Source organism: Salarias fasciatus, chromosome 13, assembly GCF_902148845.1.
Source record: "Salarias fasciatus chromosome 13, fSalaFa1.1, whole genome shotgun sequence".
In the NCBI taxonomy this organism is placed as follows: Eukaryota; Metazoa; Chordata; class Actinopteri; order Blenniiformes; family Blenniidae; genus Salarias; species Salarias fasciatus.
The window spans coordinates 25,000,260-25,017,716 of record NC_043757.1 but is presented as its reverse complement, the minus strand read 5'-3'; the positions used below and the strand labels follow the sequence as shown (position 1 = coordinate 25,017,716).

The 17,457-nt window shown below is 46.3% G+C and overlaps 1 protein-coding gene across 1 annotated transcript in view; it reads right to left on the bottom strand.

Annotated features, from left to right (window-relative positions):
• Positions 1-17,457, bottom strand: part of LOC115399520 (stromal membrane-associated protein 1-like) — a 90,397-nt gene that overhangs the window by 39,739 nt on the left and 33,201 nt on the right. Inside the window, exon 6 of the mRNA XM_030106941.1 lies at positions 16,792-16,866. Coding sequence (XP_029962801.1) covers positions 16,792-16,866 — 75 coding nt within the window. The remainder of the gene's footprint in view (positions 1-16,791; positions 16,867-17,457) is intronic.

Below are 17,457 nucleotides of genomic sequence, written 5' to 3'. Positions count from 1 at the left end.
TCTGGAGTCTAAAACAAGAGAATGTGGAAGGTATCAGTAGCGGTCTGAAGCTTGAACAGTCTGTGGAAGTGCCTTCAAACCACGGAAACACTCGCTTTCAAAATCATAATAATATCTATCAGAGTGCAGATATTCTAGATATACACTTCACAATACGATGTTACGCCGTGGGCGAAGCAGTGCCGTTGTATTTGGGAAACTAGTAAGAAAATATCCAGTATGGAAGGGTTTTCTGCCGTTACACCGGGTGAACAGCGAGCTGACCACACCGGACTGCTGAACTCTCTGCAGGTTAGTTTCTTACGAGGTCTGAAAGGTGATTGGTTCATTGGATAATGATGGTATCGGTTGTTTTCCTTCTCTTTCTCTCTCCATAAAGAACAGAAATCCTTGTAGGGTACATGTAAGTGGGAACCTTGGTTCTTTTACACTCATGATCTAAGAGCTCTTGGGAAAAAAAAAGAAATCAGAGTAGGAAGTTTAGTAAGAAATGAATCAGTGTCTGCGCTGTGGCGGAGTCCTGCAGAACGGCGGATGCAGACGCCGGCGTCTGTTTGACAATCACCGGTGGTAACCGCAGAGTCACCAGCAGCAGCAGAACGCGGGGCGACGCACTGCTGCTGCAGAGCGGAGTGTCTGCTGGTGGCTGGCAGCTGCCTTATTAACACTATAAAAGAGAATAATAAAACTGCCAGGGGCGGGATGAACGAGGGATGCCGGAGACTGGAGGAGGGAGGAGGAGGAAGGAGCTCACCGAGGAGGAAACGGAGGACGAGGAGGGTCAGCGAGAGGAGAGCCAACACAGGGCGAGGGGCGATTAGGAGGAGAGGGGAGGGCGGGGAAAAGAAGGGAGCACAGACGATAAAGGACGAAAAGAAAAAAAAAAAGATGAAGGGAAGATAGATGAGGGGGTGAAGGAGGGGGGCTGTCATACAGAGTGATGACGAGCAAGATAACAGAAGATGAGACACAAAGGATGGACTGAGGGGATGACGAGAGGTGAGTGAATGTGTGTGTGCGCGTGTGTGTGTGTAAATAAATTATCCTACACAGACGGACGTTCGTCTCATGACGTCAACACTCCCTCCACCGTGTGTGTAAATACTTGTCCTGCTATCAGTACGGAGACCGGCGTGTGTCCTCTGACCGTCCAGTGAGGACATCTGGAGTCCGGAGCGTCCAGACTGTCCTCCATACGGACCTGATTCCATCACTTCAGGACGAGGCTCAGATTGATCTGAAGAGATTCGTTATATTTACAGCTATGACCTTTGAATAGCATCAGAAATAATGCTGTATTGTAATACTGGACTATATATATTATTATAATTGTGATATACATACACACACACACACATATATATATATATATATATATATATATATATATATCATCATCATCACAGGACTGATTGAAGTGTGATAAATGAAGTTTTGAAGCTGTGTGCATTCATTCTCTGAACATTTAAAACAACAGCACTTCAAATAAAAAATAATTAAAAATAAACCGTGAAAAACTAACAACAAAAACAAAACTGACTGACCACCCTCATCATTTATTACTCGCTGGCCACAGGGCAGAATTGAGAAAGACAAATCAAAAGAAAATAACTGAAACACATAAAATAAAACTGAAACGAAGGCAGAACCATGGCGTGTTCATAGCTGATGTAAATTAGGGGCAAGTGATGAAACAAACACATTAACATTTACATTAAGATAACATTATCTTCTACAGAGGTGCTTATGTCTGTTGCAAATCATGTCATATATATCTAATATCAACAGATTATCACGAAGTGTCTTTTCTCATGTTATTACACGAGGAGGTTTAAAAACACCACAGCGATAGAATCCTGAGCAGCCGCACTATGCTATAGTTTTTTTTCCCTCTATTTATCATAAACACACACACACAAAAATTGATTTAAAATATTTTGTCCCTTTGGGCAATGATCCGAATTTGAGCGCTGTGCAGCATTCGGAGCCAATTATCTAAAAAGGTCAACACACGGCTAAACGTGTGCTGGAAGTGTTTACTTACTGCAGTTCTGCTTTACTGCTGCTGAAAATATCAAGGAGCTGAACCGTCACACGGCTCTGGTCGAGGCTGTAATTTCCATTTGAGTGCAACAAGGTGAGTGATGAAAGGTTTTAAGGCTTTTCTGGAGACATGATGAGGTGGGAGAGAAGAAGAAGAAGAGCCGGTGACGGGACGAGCCCACCAGGTGGAGGTGAAGATTAAAACCAAGTCCAGCGGAGGACTGGCTTCGTTCTGAAGACGTCTGAAGGTTCTCAGAGAATATCAACTTCAAGAAGAGAAAGAGAAACAAAATGTTCCTGCTGGGAAAACAACTGCTGGCAGGAAAGAAAGAGATGGAAGAAAGACTGAGAATGTAGTTTTCCTGTATTTCCACTAGCGGGCGAAATTGGTCAAAACAACAGAGCATAAATATTTGGATGCCACAGCTCTGTGAAGTAGTCATTATTACTGTTATTTTACCAATATTAATAGCTAGGGGTGTCACGCGAAATAAAAAAATGACGAAATAAAACTCAAAGACGCACGAAATAATTGAACAAAATAGAAAATGTGAAACGGCGCCGCGCACCACTGAGAATGATGATTTTTGACCCTCCTCGCCTACCGTAGCAAAACACTCGTTTCAATATGGATAAAACAAGAACCGTAACCGCAAAATATCCTGCTACAGTTCGCCGTACACTGCGGGGAGGACAACTACCATGATAAACACCACAAGGATAAACACTACAATTTTTCCTTTTTCAAAAAGCATTTTGTTTTGAACTGAAGACAGGCAGCAAGAATGTAGTTTTGCTGTAGTTATCCTATTTATTATAGCAATAAAGCACTTTTTAATTGAGATTTTATGTTTGTATTTTCACAGTTTTTGTATTTTTTCAAAGTGAATTCATTTTGAATTGATGCAGCATTACTTTTGTATGTCTGCATAAAGAATAAAATAAAGAAAATTTGATTTTTGCTTAACTTCCTACTGTTGGGGATTTTCTTTTGTATCGTGAGTATTTCGTATCGTGAGTCCTGTTTGGTATTTCGTATCATTTTCGTGAGTCGACCATTTCGTTAAACCCCTATTAATAGCACCTAACGCAAGGTTAGAGTCAAATTGGAAACAAATAAATTATTAAGTTATCACATTTTCACACAAAGCTGTTGACTGCCCCCTTCTGGCAGACACTGTCAGCGTCACTATCTCACCCCTTCACTTGATTCGGTCAAATAATGTCAGCAATCTTCTCACCTTCAAGGCATCGGAATCCACAACACTGATTGGCTGAATTCCGGTTGCCAGGCGTGAATCTCGTCAGTGATTGGTTGGCCGCTGGGGCAGAATTTCTCACGTCTAGACGGCTCAGAAGGGTTTTTTTCCCCCAAGAAAATTATGACTAATAGTTAATACACGATATGTTGTTGCAAATTTAAACACACAATTTACTGAAAATAAGTGATTATTTCTCATTTGAATTTCTTAAATGAAAATACAGAAAACTGTGGGGGCGGAGCCTGACGGCCCTCCATCCAGCTGAGACTGACCTGGAGTCATGACGCTCTTTCAGTCTCTAGCTACTCGCGCCTCTGCAGGAGAACTACTTGTGCACGTGCACAATCGCAACGTTTCCACGGAAACGGAGCGTTTTCAGGAATTTCCATTGAAATTCATTTTCAGACTTGTGCTTTCAGTGACTTCAAACACTGCAGCCAAACGGAAACTCAAGTTTTGCATTTTCACTGAAAAACATCGTCGTGCAAACAGGGCACTGTGTGTGTGTGTGTGTGTGTGTGCATGTAACGCACAGGTAAACACAACACACAGACACACACACTCACACACACACACACACACACACACACACACACACACACACACACTCCGGCGTTTGTGGAAGGTCACGGTGTGGTCTGACGACTGGTGCGTGACGACGCCGTTCAGGGAAAGAATACTTAATCAAATGAAAACACACACAGAACACACACAGGCTGCGATTTTAACGGGTCGACTCCTGATATTTCCAGAATGGAATCTGATTGGTCCCTGAACAGGAGAGCTTTCCAGGCAGGGAGAATCTGGTTAGAGCTGCGCGCACGTTCAGGAGCGCCGTACACACACACACACACACACACACACCCCGGTTCAAGCGGCGTGCAGAACTTGATGTAAACTTCAACACTTGCACACACATGGATTTGAGGAACACACACACATACACACACAGAGTGGGATTTGGGGCAGGATTTGGATTAGCGCGCTGGTGGCAGCATGGCACGCTGCTCCAGCTGTCGGCTGCCTCTGCCTTTGGTTTTCGCTGGTTTTAAACTTTGGAGATCAAGGAACGTTTTAGTGCGTCTGTGGGACACACACACACACACACACACACATGCACACACACTCTAATTCCAGCAGCAGAAGGAAAGCTGAAGCATTCCTCTGATTTTTGCGTCCCTCCTTAAAGCCTCTGTATGAATGAACTGGATGGACGGTGTTTCACACACTGCCAGGCATGTGAGCTTGTTTACATGGAATCACCAGCAAAGCCGAACAGTCAGACAACAAGAAACTGGCAATTGGTCTCAGTCTTCACGGCTGATTACATCAGATGTGCAACTTTTGAGTACCTTTATGTAAAATTTCCCAGAATGTCGAGCAGACCTGGAAGCTCCGCCCCGCTTTCTGCCTGGGGTTGGTGAGAGTGGGCGTGTCCTTCAGCGTAACGTTTTGGGGAACCGGAGGTCGAAGAAGTCGCTTGGCTAAAACCCTGATGGTGTGAGAGTGATCCTCATTCTCCAACAGTTGCGTTACCAGTAGCTTCGAGCGCCATCGTTGAAACTCTACAAAGGTTTGCTGAGACTTCCAGTGTGTGTTTTCAGCTGATTCTCATCTGACTGTCAGAAATGTGAGTTAGTAACGACTCCATTAATGAGCACGATTGAGCATGAACGAGATTCCAGCAGCACTGATGGGAATGAGCTGCAGCTCAGAGAGGCTTTTTTTGCATTAAAGTGTGTGTTCTGCTTATAAGCTTCTCCAGATGCGTGAACAGAGTCCAGAGGGTTAATGGAACGCTTGATCTCTGATGATCGGTTTGTTTGAGCGTTTAACCAAAAGGGAAGCTGATGTTTTCTACAGATGTTTTTTTCCATCTTTGTCTTCAACCTTGAGTGTTTAGACAAAAGCTAACAACTAAATGATAAATATGACTGAAAACATGAAAATAAGATGAAGGTGATTTCTTGAGAATTCTAATTCCTCTTTTCTGATCAAACACAAACAGCTGTGGTTTGAAGGAAGGTCCTGTGTTTGTTCCATCCAGTCCCAATTGGGGTAAATTGTCCTTTTTCCATTGAGATGGCCGGCATAATTCCCCCCGCTGGAACTCAACTTGATCCCAGATTACCTTCGGTGGTTTCATCAGACATTCATTTTTAAGGCTTTTGAGCATTTTCAGATCTGCACCTCTGTAAAGCGGCGCAACAACAGCTACAAACCCTGATCTCTGCTTGACATCAAATGGAATTAAAGCCCTTAAAACCGATGCGATCCTGCTTTCTGGTCCCTGTCGAAACACGAGCAGCTCAATTCTGGAGAATCTGAAGGTGTGGGGTGATTTAGAAGACCAGAAAGTCGACTTGAGACAAAGACGTGCATCAGCACCGTCATGTTGGCTCAAGAGAGACACGGGCGGGTCTGGATGTATTCCTAAGACGATAAAATCCTGTTTCAACCACGTGCTTTACCTGTAGAGTTAAACTAATCACAAAACAGCACATCAGACTAACATCTGGGCCCTCCGCTGCTAGAATTGTTACACATCAAGGTTTCAGTTAAGTGGAAGCACAGGGCGTTTATTGACAAACTTGCTTTTTGCATCGTACCGAGTGAAAAACCATCAACAAAAACACTGAGGACACATTTAAGTTTAGCTCAATAACTCATGATGTGCAAGAACAGAATCAACGCAGCACAATTCATCATGAAGCGCTTCACCTCGGCGAATCGGGCCACTAACTGATAACTTCCTGATGGCGGCTCCCCTCAGCTTCTCTAATGCGATGAGAAAGAAGCTCCGGGTCGCGGCCGCTTGTCGCCGCCGATATTTACTGACGGCTGTCAGAATAAAGAGGTTAAGCGTCGTCTTCGTCACACACGTCAGCAGAGCCCTGACGCTCGTCTGTGATGGGCCGGAAATCTGCAGTGTGATGTATTTCACAAAGCCCCCGGGGCCCCGGGGCCCAGAGCCGCTGCGTCTGGGGAGGAAGGAGCTGTACTGTGCTGCACCGCCATGTAGCAAACGTGTGTGTGTGTGTGTGTGTGTGTGTGTGTGTGGTCGTATATAGCATTGCAGGGACTGTGCTGCTGTATTTGTGCCACTGTGCTCCCGTGCTGGGGGTGGGGGAAGGCGCACGTGTGGTTTTATGATTGCTTCTGCCTTTATGTGCGCTTCTCTTGAGGGAAACAGGTTTGATTCTCTTCCTCCAGCAGCGCAAACCCGGCGTATTGATTAGCCTCCTTGTGGCCGCGCGATCGATCCTCCGACTGCTAGACCTCAGAGAGCACAGCTATCTGTGTGTGTGCGTGTGTGTGTGTGTGTGTGCGTGTGTGTGTGTGTGTGTGTGCATCACGTTATTAGTCACAGAACGCTGCTTCTTTGGCTGCCCTTCACACCAGCCGCTCAAACCAACTCCAATCGACCACAGATAGGCTCGAGCTGCTGCTGCTGCTGTAGCTTTGTTTTGATGTGTGTGTATGTGTGTGTGTGTGTGTGTGCCACATCCAATCTCAGGGTACCTTTGAGAGCCCAACTCAGTCCAGATGTACAGAGCACCTAGCGATAACACACTCCCCAAATCCCTGCACTGAATGATACACACAGACACATCAATGCACACACTCGCTCTCTCTCACACACACACACTCACACACACATTTCTATCAGCAACAAAGGCAAGCACCAGTGTTTTCCATGAAGGAAAAGCAGCCTCTTGTTCTCTTTGATAATTTATTCATGGGCCGGCGAGGAAAAAAAAAAAAAAGAAAAACATACGCCGGGAGTCTAACGGGACGACAGTGATTTAGTGTTTGTAGAGTGAGAAATAGAGGCAGAGAATGAGGAGCAGGGAGGCACAAAGAGGAGGAGGAGGAGGAGGAGGAGGAGGGGGGTGTAAATGAAGGAGAGATGGAGATGAATGGAGGTGAGGAGACAGTGAAGAGGGCTGAAGAGATAATGGAGTCCCCTTGCTGTTAAAGCAGTGTGTGTGTGTGTGTGTGTGTGTGTGTGTGTGTGTGTGTGTGTGTGTGTGTGTGTGTGGAGTACACTGTGTCCTCTCTCCTCGCCGTCTTGCTCTCGACTCGTTTCGGCTCCGCAGAGTGAATCTACATTTGCTGTTAATCCAGCACAGAGCCAGCAGGAGCCGTGATTTCGCTCAGATCTGGACGAGGCTGTTTTCTCGTCTTCGCAACAGAACGTCTGACAACGAGGCAAACGGCGCCACCATGACAGGCGGCGTTCCTCCAATCGGTTTGTTGGAGCCATGTTGGTATCGAAGATCACCGTTTGAGGAAATTACAGATGTCACCAGCGTCTCTTTCCGGCGTGTCAGAAATGATGCGGAGACGCGGCGATAATGCAGGAGTCCGGTTTCCAAACCGAAGGGAAAGGCTCTCAAAGTGGCACCAGGCCTCCGGGGGGGCCTTCAACCGGCTTTAAAGGAGTGAAGTCAAAGAAGGGAAAAAAAATTCAATTAGCTCAGAGAGAAGATTACACAGAGTGGCAGGACCGTGTGCGATTTGGTAAAGTGAGGGAATAATTGCGAACTTGCGCTTTGGGGGAATTTCACATCTTCCTGCTTTCAGAAAATATCAGCCTCGTCATTGGACGTCTGTCAAAGCAAACTACAGCTCAACTCTCCAGATACATGGCTGTCATTAGTGTGAATGTTATACATCAGAGGACTGAAGGAGCAGCTTTCAGAGGCCCGCAAACTCCGAGTTCCACTTGAAGCACATGTGAAAAGCTGTTTTTGGAGTTTCAGCTGAATTATTCTAAAGTAGCAGTTCATGCATAAAAGTACTTAAAAATTACTTATTTTATTTGGAAAGTCTTTGCAGATGCTGCGTTCCACTCATGGGATCATCCAGCTGAAAACACCTGCTATCACCAACTCCTGATACGATTCGATACGGTGCATCTCTTCATCGGCAGGCTTGTTCACCATGTTGAGAGCAGACGTGGAGGAATCAAGCTTCAGCGCGAGTTCATTCGTCCCTGCTGACGTCAAAACAACATTTTCGTAGCGTCTTGGGAGTGAGTTTCCACGACAGCAAGGTCTTCAGTAGTTCTTCTGCTCAGCAGATGGACGATAACGGTGTTTTCCTCCAGAGTGTCACGACTCCCCGGCCAGATTCTCCTGGAACTTGGTAGTTTAAGAGTTGACAGCTACTGTAATAGTAATCTATTACAGTCATGTGTGTCGCGTGGGTTCATCACAAAAACAAACAGCAGTACCCAACATGAAAACGACATCTTTTTCAGCATTTCTGCCATTTGCTGCGTATTTTCAAAACGTTTCTGTGTAAATGGGACATTTTTTCTCAAAAAAACAAAAACAAAGTGTTTTCATATGTAGGCAGGGTCTAATAAGAGTCTTTTTTGATAGGAAAACACCATTAAAAGTTTTTTTTTTTATTTTGCATAACGGCACTGTCACCACCATACTGTGGTATTAGCTTCAGGTAAACCTCCAACTGAATCTGAATCATCAGAAGATTCTTCAGAAGCAGCAAAGAGGAAAAGACGACGGCGTCGCCTCACGAGGCGTTCAGCGCACACTCTGGAGTCGGCTCGCGTCAGGTCGTTCACCTGGTCTGACTCGATCGCCTCGGGGGGAAGCGCTCCCGCCGAGAGGAGCCCGGCTCCAAACTTACAAATACAAATCAACAAACTGAACCCCCCGCCGCTCCCTCTGCGTCACCGCCATTGTTTTCACTTCGAAGGAAGCGGAAAGAAGTCAGAGTTTTACTTGGGAGGATTTCTGAAGACCTGCTGACGGCCTGATTGATGACTGATTCATAACTTCTCCTCCTTTTCAGTCTGGGATCGACGTCTGTCCTCGGCGGAGGAAGCAGATGGATCGGTGGGTGTTCGGATGGATTGTTTTCCTCAGTGTTCTGCGTGTGAGGTAACACACACACACACACACACACACACACACACGGCTTCCAATCAGCTGCTGTAGTTTAATTAGTGCCTGCAGGCATTGCATGGGAAGCGAGGAGGAGACAAAGTCGAGCGTTGACAACCCCAATCAACTTGAATGGAAACTCTTGATTTGAATACAGAGAAGGAAAACTACTTAGTATTGGACTGTAGCTGTGAGACCAGCAGTCTGCATAGAAACCACAACCTGTGTCTTTGTCAAACTCGTGTCGAATAAAACATCTTCAAATATCATAAACTCAGTATTTCTTTATTAAAAAAGAACAGCTGGTGGCTTTGTAATGGTCCATTTATTTTGGGCAGACAGAGAAGTCAATGTTTTCATTAAAATGCCCAACATATTCCGCCGTTCCTCCCCACATTCAATAGACAAGACGCCGCGCCTGCCCTTCAGCTGCAAAACACTGAAAAAATACTGATTAAGTCGGAGTGGGGGACGTCTCGGTGGTTTGCGGAGGTCGAAATAATGTTGGAGGAGTTTGCTTAAGTGCAAAAACAAAACCGAAAAAAAAAGAGAGAGATCATGTGAAGATAATCTGTCTGCAATCAGACCGTGCCTCACCGGGACCGTTAGAAGAAGTGACTCAGGGAAACGTCTGAGACCCGGGCGTCCTCTGAGGAGCTGCTGTCACCACCTGAAGCACGACTAACATCCATTGATTATTATTTAGCCAACAGAAGGCGCACTGTTTCATTATGGCAGAGCAGCTTCTCAGAAGCTCGTCTACACCTCAGTCAGTCTCCACAACTTTTCATTCAAACATATTTTGCATTTTGTACCTCAGATTTTTTTCAATCCTAAATTATGATTTTTTTTTTATTTTTGCTGTAAAATTCCAAATTGTTTGATAATCTCTGACACCAACAAGTCCAGAATATGTGTTTTTGAGGCTCTGTGGTCTGTCCAGTCACTCCACAGTGCGAAGAAGAAGAAAAGCAGATAAACGACACCAGTTCAAGCTGAAAACAAGCTCAAAGCACAAACCCTGCATTTAGACAGATACAGAACGAATGCCTGGGAAACGAAGCAGAGGCGCAGCTGCCTTCTCTGGACCCAACTTTCTTCAACGAGGACTGAGGTGAAGTGGGAAAGCATCCTGTGGGGCCAATTAATCCGTCCGCCCATCTCCTATTCCTCCTGCATGAGAACCGGAGTCACGCAGGAAGCCGAGGCGCCGGCCAGTGAATTGCAATTTGGGATCACCATAATTTAAAATCATGAATCTCCGAGCTAAAAATAAGAGAGATGTTGGTTCTGCTCCGTGACTTGCACACTGTATATATGAAGGTTTAATTAATGCAGAGCCGATTTTACAGATTATGGAGTCAGGATGCCATTAATGTGGACTGAACCTCAATCAGCCACACTTTTAATCTGACAAGGAATGTTTTCAGTTCCTTTAAGTCCCCAACAAACGGATCATAACGAAGCACATCAGGCCACGACCAGACATCAGGAGCAGATTCCTCAAGGAAGTCCTTATATGATTAAATAAAGACAGAAAGTCTCCGGTTTGTGACAAACATCTGCCAAAATGTACGAGACAAGTAACGCAATCAGCTTCGTCTCCTCAACATCTGTGCAGGAGCACCTCAGGGATTACAGACCACGACCACTGAGGCCCCATTGACAGGAAAATGTCTCATTCTAGAGAAATCACGTGTTTACATGACAACATACTGAAAACGACGTCTGATTACACCAAAAAGATGTAGTTTTTAATGTGGGACGATCAAACTGATGAAAAGAAGCTAGCTTCAAGACTTTTCAGAGATCTGTGGTTTCCTGAGTAAATACTGTAGGAAAAACAGTAATGATAAAGTTTCTTATATTCAAAGCAGGAAGTCATAAATTCCTCCTTCCTCGCTCAATAAAACACGTCTTGTTGCTTTACCGCAAAGTGCCATAAACCTGATATGAGAAGTTTTATAACCCCATAAAGCTGGAGCCCTGCTGCCGTGCAGAAGCTCCCGTCGTCGCCCGGAGCACGGGCGAAGAGTTATTGTTATTTCTGAGGCGCTCGCACATGTTATCTGCGGCGTGATGGATGACGAATAAAGTAAAAGTACAGCTAAACAAACGTGAGCGCCATCCCTGAACCCCCGCCGCGCCGCCATCAGCCTTCGACCTCCACAACCTTTCATTCGGCGGCTCCGGCGGCGCTGCCAGACGCTCGCAGTGAATACCAATCAGCGGGAGCGGAGCCGGCCGGAGAGACAATGAGGCAGCACATTACGATGGGCCTCTCAGGCAGCTCCTGTTGATTAGCTCATATCGCAGCTCGCCATCACGTGACCCGACGGCGCTCCCGTCAGGATCGGGGGCCGGGTCCCAGCATCGGGAAGCCCGGGGCGGATCCAGACGAGGAGCGTCCTCACAAATGATGTACGAGTGAAACTACCGCTAAGGGACCGAGCCGATGATGGCTTCAGACTGACGCGCTGTCAAGGCGCCTGCTCAACATCTGGCTGAACACCTGCGCTACGGCACGCCGAGGGGGGAGGACTCAGCCGTTGGCATGCTTGATCGACGGCGGAAAGAAGACGGCGTCAATTACAGATTCAACACGTTCCGGGAGACGCAGCGTCCTCGGCGCACACGCATTTAGCTCCTGGCAGACCTCTGGTGCTGCGCCCGCCTGCCGTTTCCGCACCACCGACCTGTTTTCAGCAACAAAGCATTTCCATGGAACGATGTAGAAAAACACCTCATCAAGTGAGGAAAAGAAGGAATGGCGGAAGTCTAATAGTTTTCAAAATAAAACTCAGTCAAGACTAAAGGGAATGTAAATGTACATCTTCAGATTAAAACTGATCAGAACGTCAGATCTAAAGTCTAAACCTAAAGCAGCACAACTATGAAACTGGTTCAATGGGACCTGGAGCTTTAGGAGCTGCTGCTGAACCAACATCCTGAAAATGAGTTTTCTAAGAATCATGCGGCGCGATCAGGTCAGTCAGACATGAAACACTGATCTGGAAAGAAATTTCACTTCACTGCTGAATGCAGACAATCCAGCTGATGCGTTTTCAAAGAGTTCCACCTTGGAAACCATTTCTCTCCGTGGCTCCACACTCTGCTGTCCGCTAAACAGACCCCCGGAAATGCAACGAAAGTCTCAACGAAATGCAACGAAAGGAACGTCTCATTAATTCTGGATTTTCCCAGTCACCCTGAATGCAGCACTGAAGACTCTTCTAGCATTAGCCTGTAGCTCCAGCAGCTGCGATACAATAGCAGGCCTGGATAAGTCACGTCTTTCTGTTCGCAGGAGGGTAGTTTAGGTGTTTTGTTGCAGCTTCTTTTTATTTTCACTGCACTAATCTATTTCTTTTAGGAGCTCCCATCCACATTATCGAGTAAATGCGGTAACTAATGTAACTGAACACAATGAGAGACTCCATTAGCTCAGCTAATGTTTATTACGGTGAGGCTGTAAAACCGTGTGAGGCTGCGCAGATCGGAGGATCGCAGTGTTGCTAAACTCTGACTATTCGATAGCATCAGGAAACAGCAGACCTCAGAACATCTGCATCTGAATGTGCTATCAAATGCTCTACGGGAAATGATCTCTGAAAGTATTGTTTTCTATTTTCCCATCATGGAGCTGGTTTTGTTCTGTAACTGGGAAAAAAAAACAATTTCAAAATACTGTGGGATTAAAAAAAAGGGCAAAAACAGCCCAAATTAGGTCAGTAGATAGAAGTTTTCTCCTGTTCTGGCAGATCAGTGGGGCAGACAGGCGCAGTGGTGCCGTAGCATGACGAGCACGTGCACGGCGGGCACGTGCACGGCGGGCGTGTGCACGGCGAAGGGTGAGAATGGAAGGAGAGAAGACACAGTGAGGGAAAAGGGGAAGAGAGAAAACATGCCTGTCAGCATGTTTCCCCGCTATCCTGAAGATTAAACAGCTTTCAGCACGTCAGCATGCACTTGGACTAACAAGTGTCGAGCGTGCGCACGCACATACACACACAGACACACAGACACACACACACACACTCAGTCCTGACACGTCTCCTTGACACCGGGGCTCGCTGGCTGCAGGACTACAGCCGATAAGGAGGAGATGGATGGAAAGGAGTCGAACAATGCCACATTTCTCCGTGCACACGCATGCAAACACGTGCACTCCTGCAGCACCTTCGTAGAGGAATGAAGAAACACAGATTTCACTGATGAAAATTAGATCTTTTACAATAGTTTTGTAACATATGGAACAATCAGTGAACAACAAGAGAACAGGAGCAGCTGCTCAATGAGTCTGCTCAGTTAAACATGCTAAATGGTTAAATATCATACTGTCCTTCACAAGAAAAACAAACAAATACTGCTGCAATACCACTTTGTACCACCAGATGGTGTAGTGAGCCACTCAACCTTCACTCTAACAACTGGAAAATCAGCAGCAGTTTATGACATTAGTGAGAACCTGTAAATTCCTCGGGTGCTGAACATTCAGGAGACTAAGTTACAAGAAACTGCAGCAGCTCTGAGGCGGTCGACTCAAACCAGAGTTTCCAGAACGTTCTCCGAGGCACCGCAGCGCCCATCGCTGCAGTCAGGCTGGAAAACGCTCGTATTTCCACCTGGAGACGTTATAACTCGAGGGTTTGCAGTTATGGAAAATCAGATTGCAGTCGCAATACTTCACAAGGTTATCCTAAAACTGCAGCTCTAATTTTAGCAACTGTCCAATTAGAGGAGGCCGACGGGACCGATTGAACCTTTTATTACCCGGAATAATTACTGGAGCAGCCGAGGTAAATATGCATTGCTGTTCGGAGCAGTCAGGAGTGTTTGTGTGAGCGCTCAGATCCAGGCTCTGAGTCCGTACGGGAAGACGGCGTAACGTCTGGAGGTAATTTCATCCAGATCGATCGGTCATAATCATATGCTGATTGTTTTTCATTCCATTACAATAAAATGCGATATTTGGTTTCAGCGCCGATCGTCTTCAGCGGCTGGAGGAGAGCGCTGTCGTCGGATACTTTCCCACAACAGTAACCTGAGACCAGCGACACGGCGGGAGCGATTAGCGGCGAGTCGTCCGCCAAGACGGAGACACAACCGTGAAGCAGACGAGTCTGAACGGACAAGAGAGGGAGAAACCGAGACACGCTGATGGATATTGATCGTCTGATGAGTTCAGAGCTGCGACATTAAAGAAGTGGTCAGACGACCTCCACGTGCGGGATCGGGTTTTTCAGGAGTCACAGATACAATTCTCAGAGACTACATGAGTTTGGACGAGAAAATGTCACTGATTCTCCAGACCAAAACACTATGCCGGGCCACTGGAGCTCTACAGGCTTTCAGAATAAAAGTGCTTTTGTTTTGAAACTCGGCTTCGGTCTATTTCGACGACGGGTTCTGGATTTTGGACATTGGCCCAAGTGTCCCTTGGTTCTGGACGCTGCCTGGCTTGGCACTGGAGGTGAACACGATCATGGGTTCTACATATTTCACAGAAAAAGCTCATTGATAACCTCAATAGTTCCAGTTTATTGGTGACGATTCGTGATTTTGCTGCCAGTTCTTCCATATCAAATATCAGTACTTTTGGGGTTAATTCATTTCTCCACATACGGTGGATTAACTGGTCAGCTAAAGCTAATCAGTGTGTTCTTGAGTTTAACAAATACCAGAGAAATGTGGCAAAACATTTGAAAGGGTTTCAGAGAGTCAGTGGAGTTTCAGCTATGAATAGAAAGAAACACTACGGGGCAGTGAAATTACATTTTACTGTCGGTACATTCGCTCATAGCCTATATTCCAGCTCCCTGTGGACACACACACACACACACACACACACACACACACACACACACACACACACACACACACACACCTCTGAGATTCGCATTATTCCCTCAGTGCTTTCGAAGGCCATAGGAATACTGTGAATTTACTAACCATGACCCAGAAACACACACATTCACCCCAACGCTCGCCCTCCTGCTCTCTCTCACACACACACACACACACACACACACACACACACACACACACTGACCTCACCGCTTCGTGCGAGGCTCATTGTGTTCACTTGAGATGTTGTCATGCACACGGAGCCTCGGAGGGCAGGAAGTCGGACCGCCGTTGGTCTGCTGCTGCACATTCAGTCCGGCTCGCTGAGATTTAACCGTGTTTATTTCCAGTTACTGCAGAAAATATCTAAATGAGCAAGATGCCAAACATCATGCAGAAAAATGTAGTGCTTCAATATGTCATTTTATTTTCACAAGTTCAGGCTAAACTTAATGCATTTATATCAAATATCTAGATAAGAAATACATCTATATGTAATATATAACTCCTGTGTATTGAGATTTTTGGAATAACAGTAAATATTTTCAAAGGTGAAGCAGTTATTTATGTACTGACATCAATGCCAACTATGAACATAGGTGTCAAACATAAGGCCCGTGGGCTAAAACGGGCCTAGAAGAGGCTAAAATCTGGCCAAACAAACAAGCAAACTGTGAAAATTCAAAGACAACATTGATTTTTTTCTAAAAGAAATGTCTTGAGAGAAGTGTTGCCATAGTAGACTGTTTTGATAGAGATGAGAGCCGTCATCGGTTGATATCGCTAGTTTTTTTAACATATCAGTATCAGTCTGATCAGTAAAACTGGTCCGATATCATCAGCCGATATTCACCTGTCTAGTCACCGCCGTGTGCGTGGGTTAGGCTCGCTTTAAGTTTGGGAATGTTAAAAAACAAGTTCCAGTTCAGTCACGATTCTGATATTTTTGGTTTTAGCAACTTCATAGATGTAACTTGTATTTGTTTCACCCCCCCTTCCCACCGTTATTATTTTGATCCACATCCAGACAGGTCAAGTCCACCTCCTTCCCGTGGAAGACTCGGGACGCAGCGGAGTGGAACATAAACGTTTCCACGGCCATCGCGGCGGCGCTGAAACCACAGTGAACTGGGACTCGTCACACTCGGCGCCGACTCCCCGGAGGACTGGGAGGACGCTGCCTCTCCGCCGTGACACACTGCGTGTTCGTCACACACGGGCGGGAAGCAACGCGGCGCCTCTCGCCGCCGTCCTCCAGCCTTTCACCATGTCTGAGCAGCAACGCACACGAAGCGCCGGCGGCGGCGGCGGCGTCGCCCGTCTCTTCCCCGAGCCAGAGGCTCGCTCACAAACCACTTTTCAAGGTCAACGATGAATGCTAAGATTAACAGGGGCTGATACCGGAGGACGCGTCGCTCCGTACGCCTGACAGAAGGAATAAACGTGACAGAGGGCCATCGAGCACAAGTAAAACCATACATCCGAATACATATATTCACACGCCAAACTCACAGCTTCTGGCAGCGTCTTCTCCTGACGCAGCGCTGTCAGATTCTAACAATGAACTTCTGATGACAAACACAAAAGCAGACAGTTCCAATTCCTGAAGGAAAACCTTCACATCGCCCAGTTTTACCTCCGGATCGCCGCCATTCTCAGCTCTCTCCAGCGACTGAAGGTTTAAGCGTCAGTCACTGGCTTCTCAAGGCCTGTCGTGTTCGTACCTTTGTGCTGTGTCTTTCCACTCTGTCCGTGTCCTTCTCTTTCTTCTTCTCCTCCTTCTTCTTTTCACGCTCCTTCTGCAGGAAAAAGAAAAAAAAGGATTCCTGTAAGCAGTGAGCAAGTATCTAAAGGTTCGTACTCATCCTGGAGTAGGGTTAGAGTTTGGTATATCTGACAGTCTCTTTCTCGCTCATCTGGATACTTTCAACCAAATTCATTTTTCTGTACTTAGAACTACCAATTTGCACATGAGCGGAATTTCCACATCTTCGGTTCAGATCTTTGCACGCCTCCCCGGCGTGGCGGCTGACTGTAATGGAACGGGACAGGAACACGGAGAAGTGACTTTCCCTTCGAGTGCATCGGCGCTCTTCATGTATGACAAGCCTGGCGGGACAAAGCGACATGAAAGCCCGAGGTAAAGCCGAGCCGATCAGAAGGAAACGACGCCTCTGATGTCTTCTTTAAGAGAGGCGTCTGAAGCCGTCGATTCAAACAGCCACACGTCTCCAGTGAAGGGCTGCTGTTCCTCTAGCTCACGTCTCTGAAATGAACGGCTGGAACTGGTTCCTGCTTGGACGCTGGAGCCAGTTTGAGTTTCCCGTTTTATTTCTGTTGTTCCAGCTTCATGTGGTGAACTATGTGATGCTTTATTTTCAGAAAGTTGC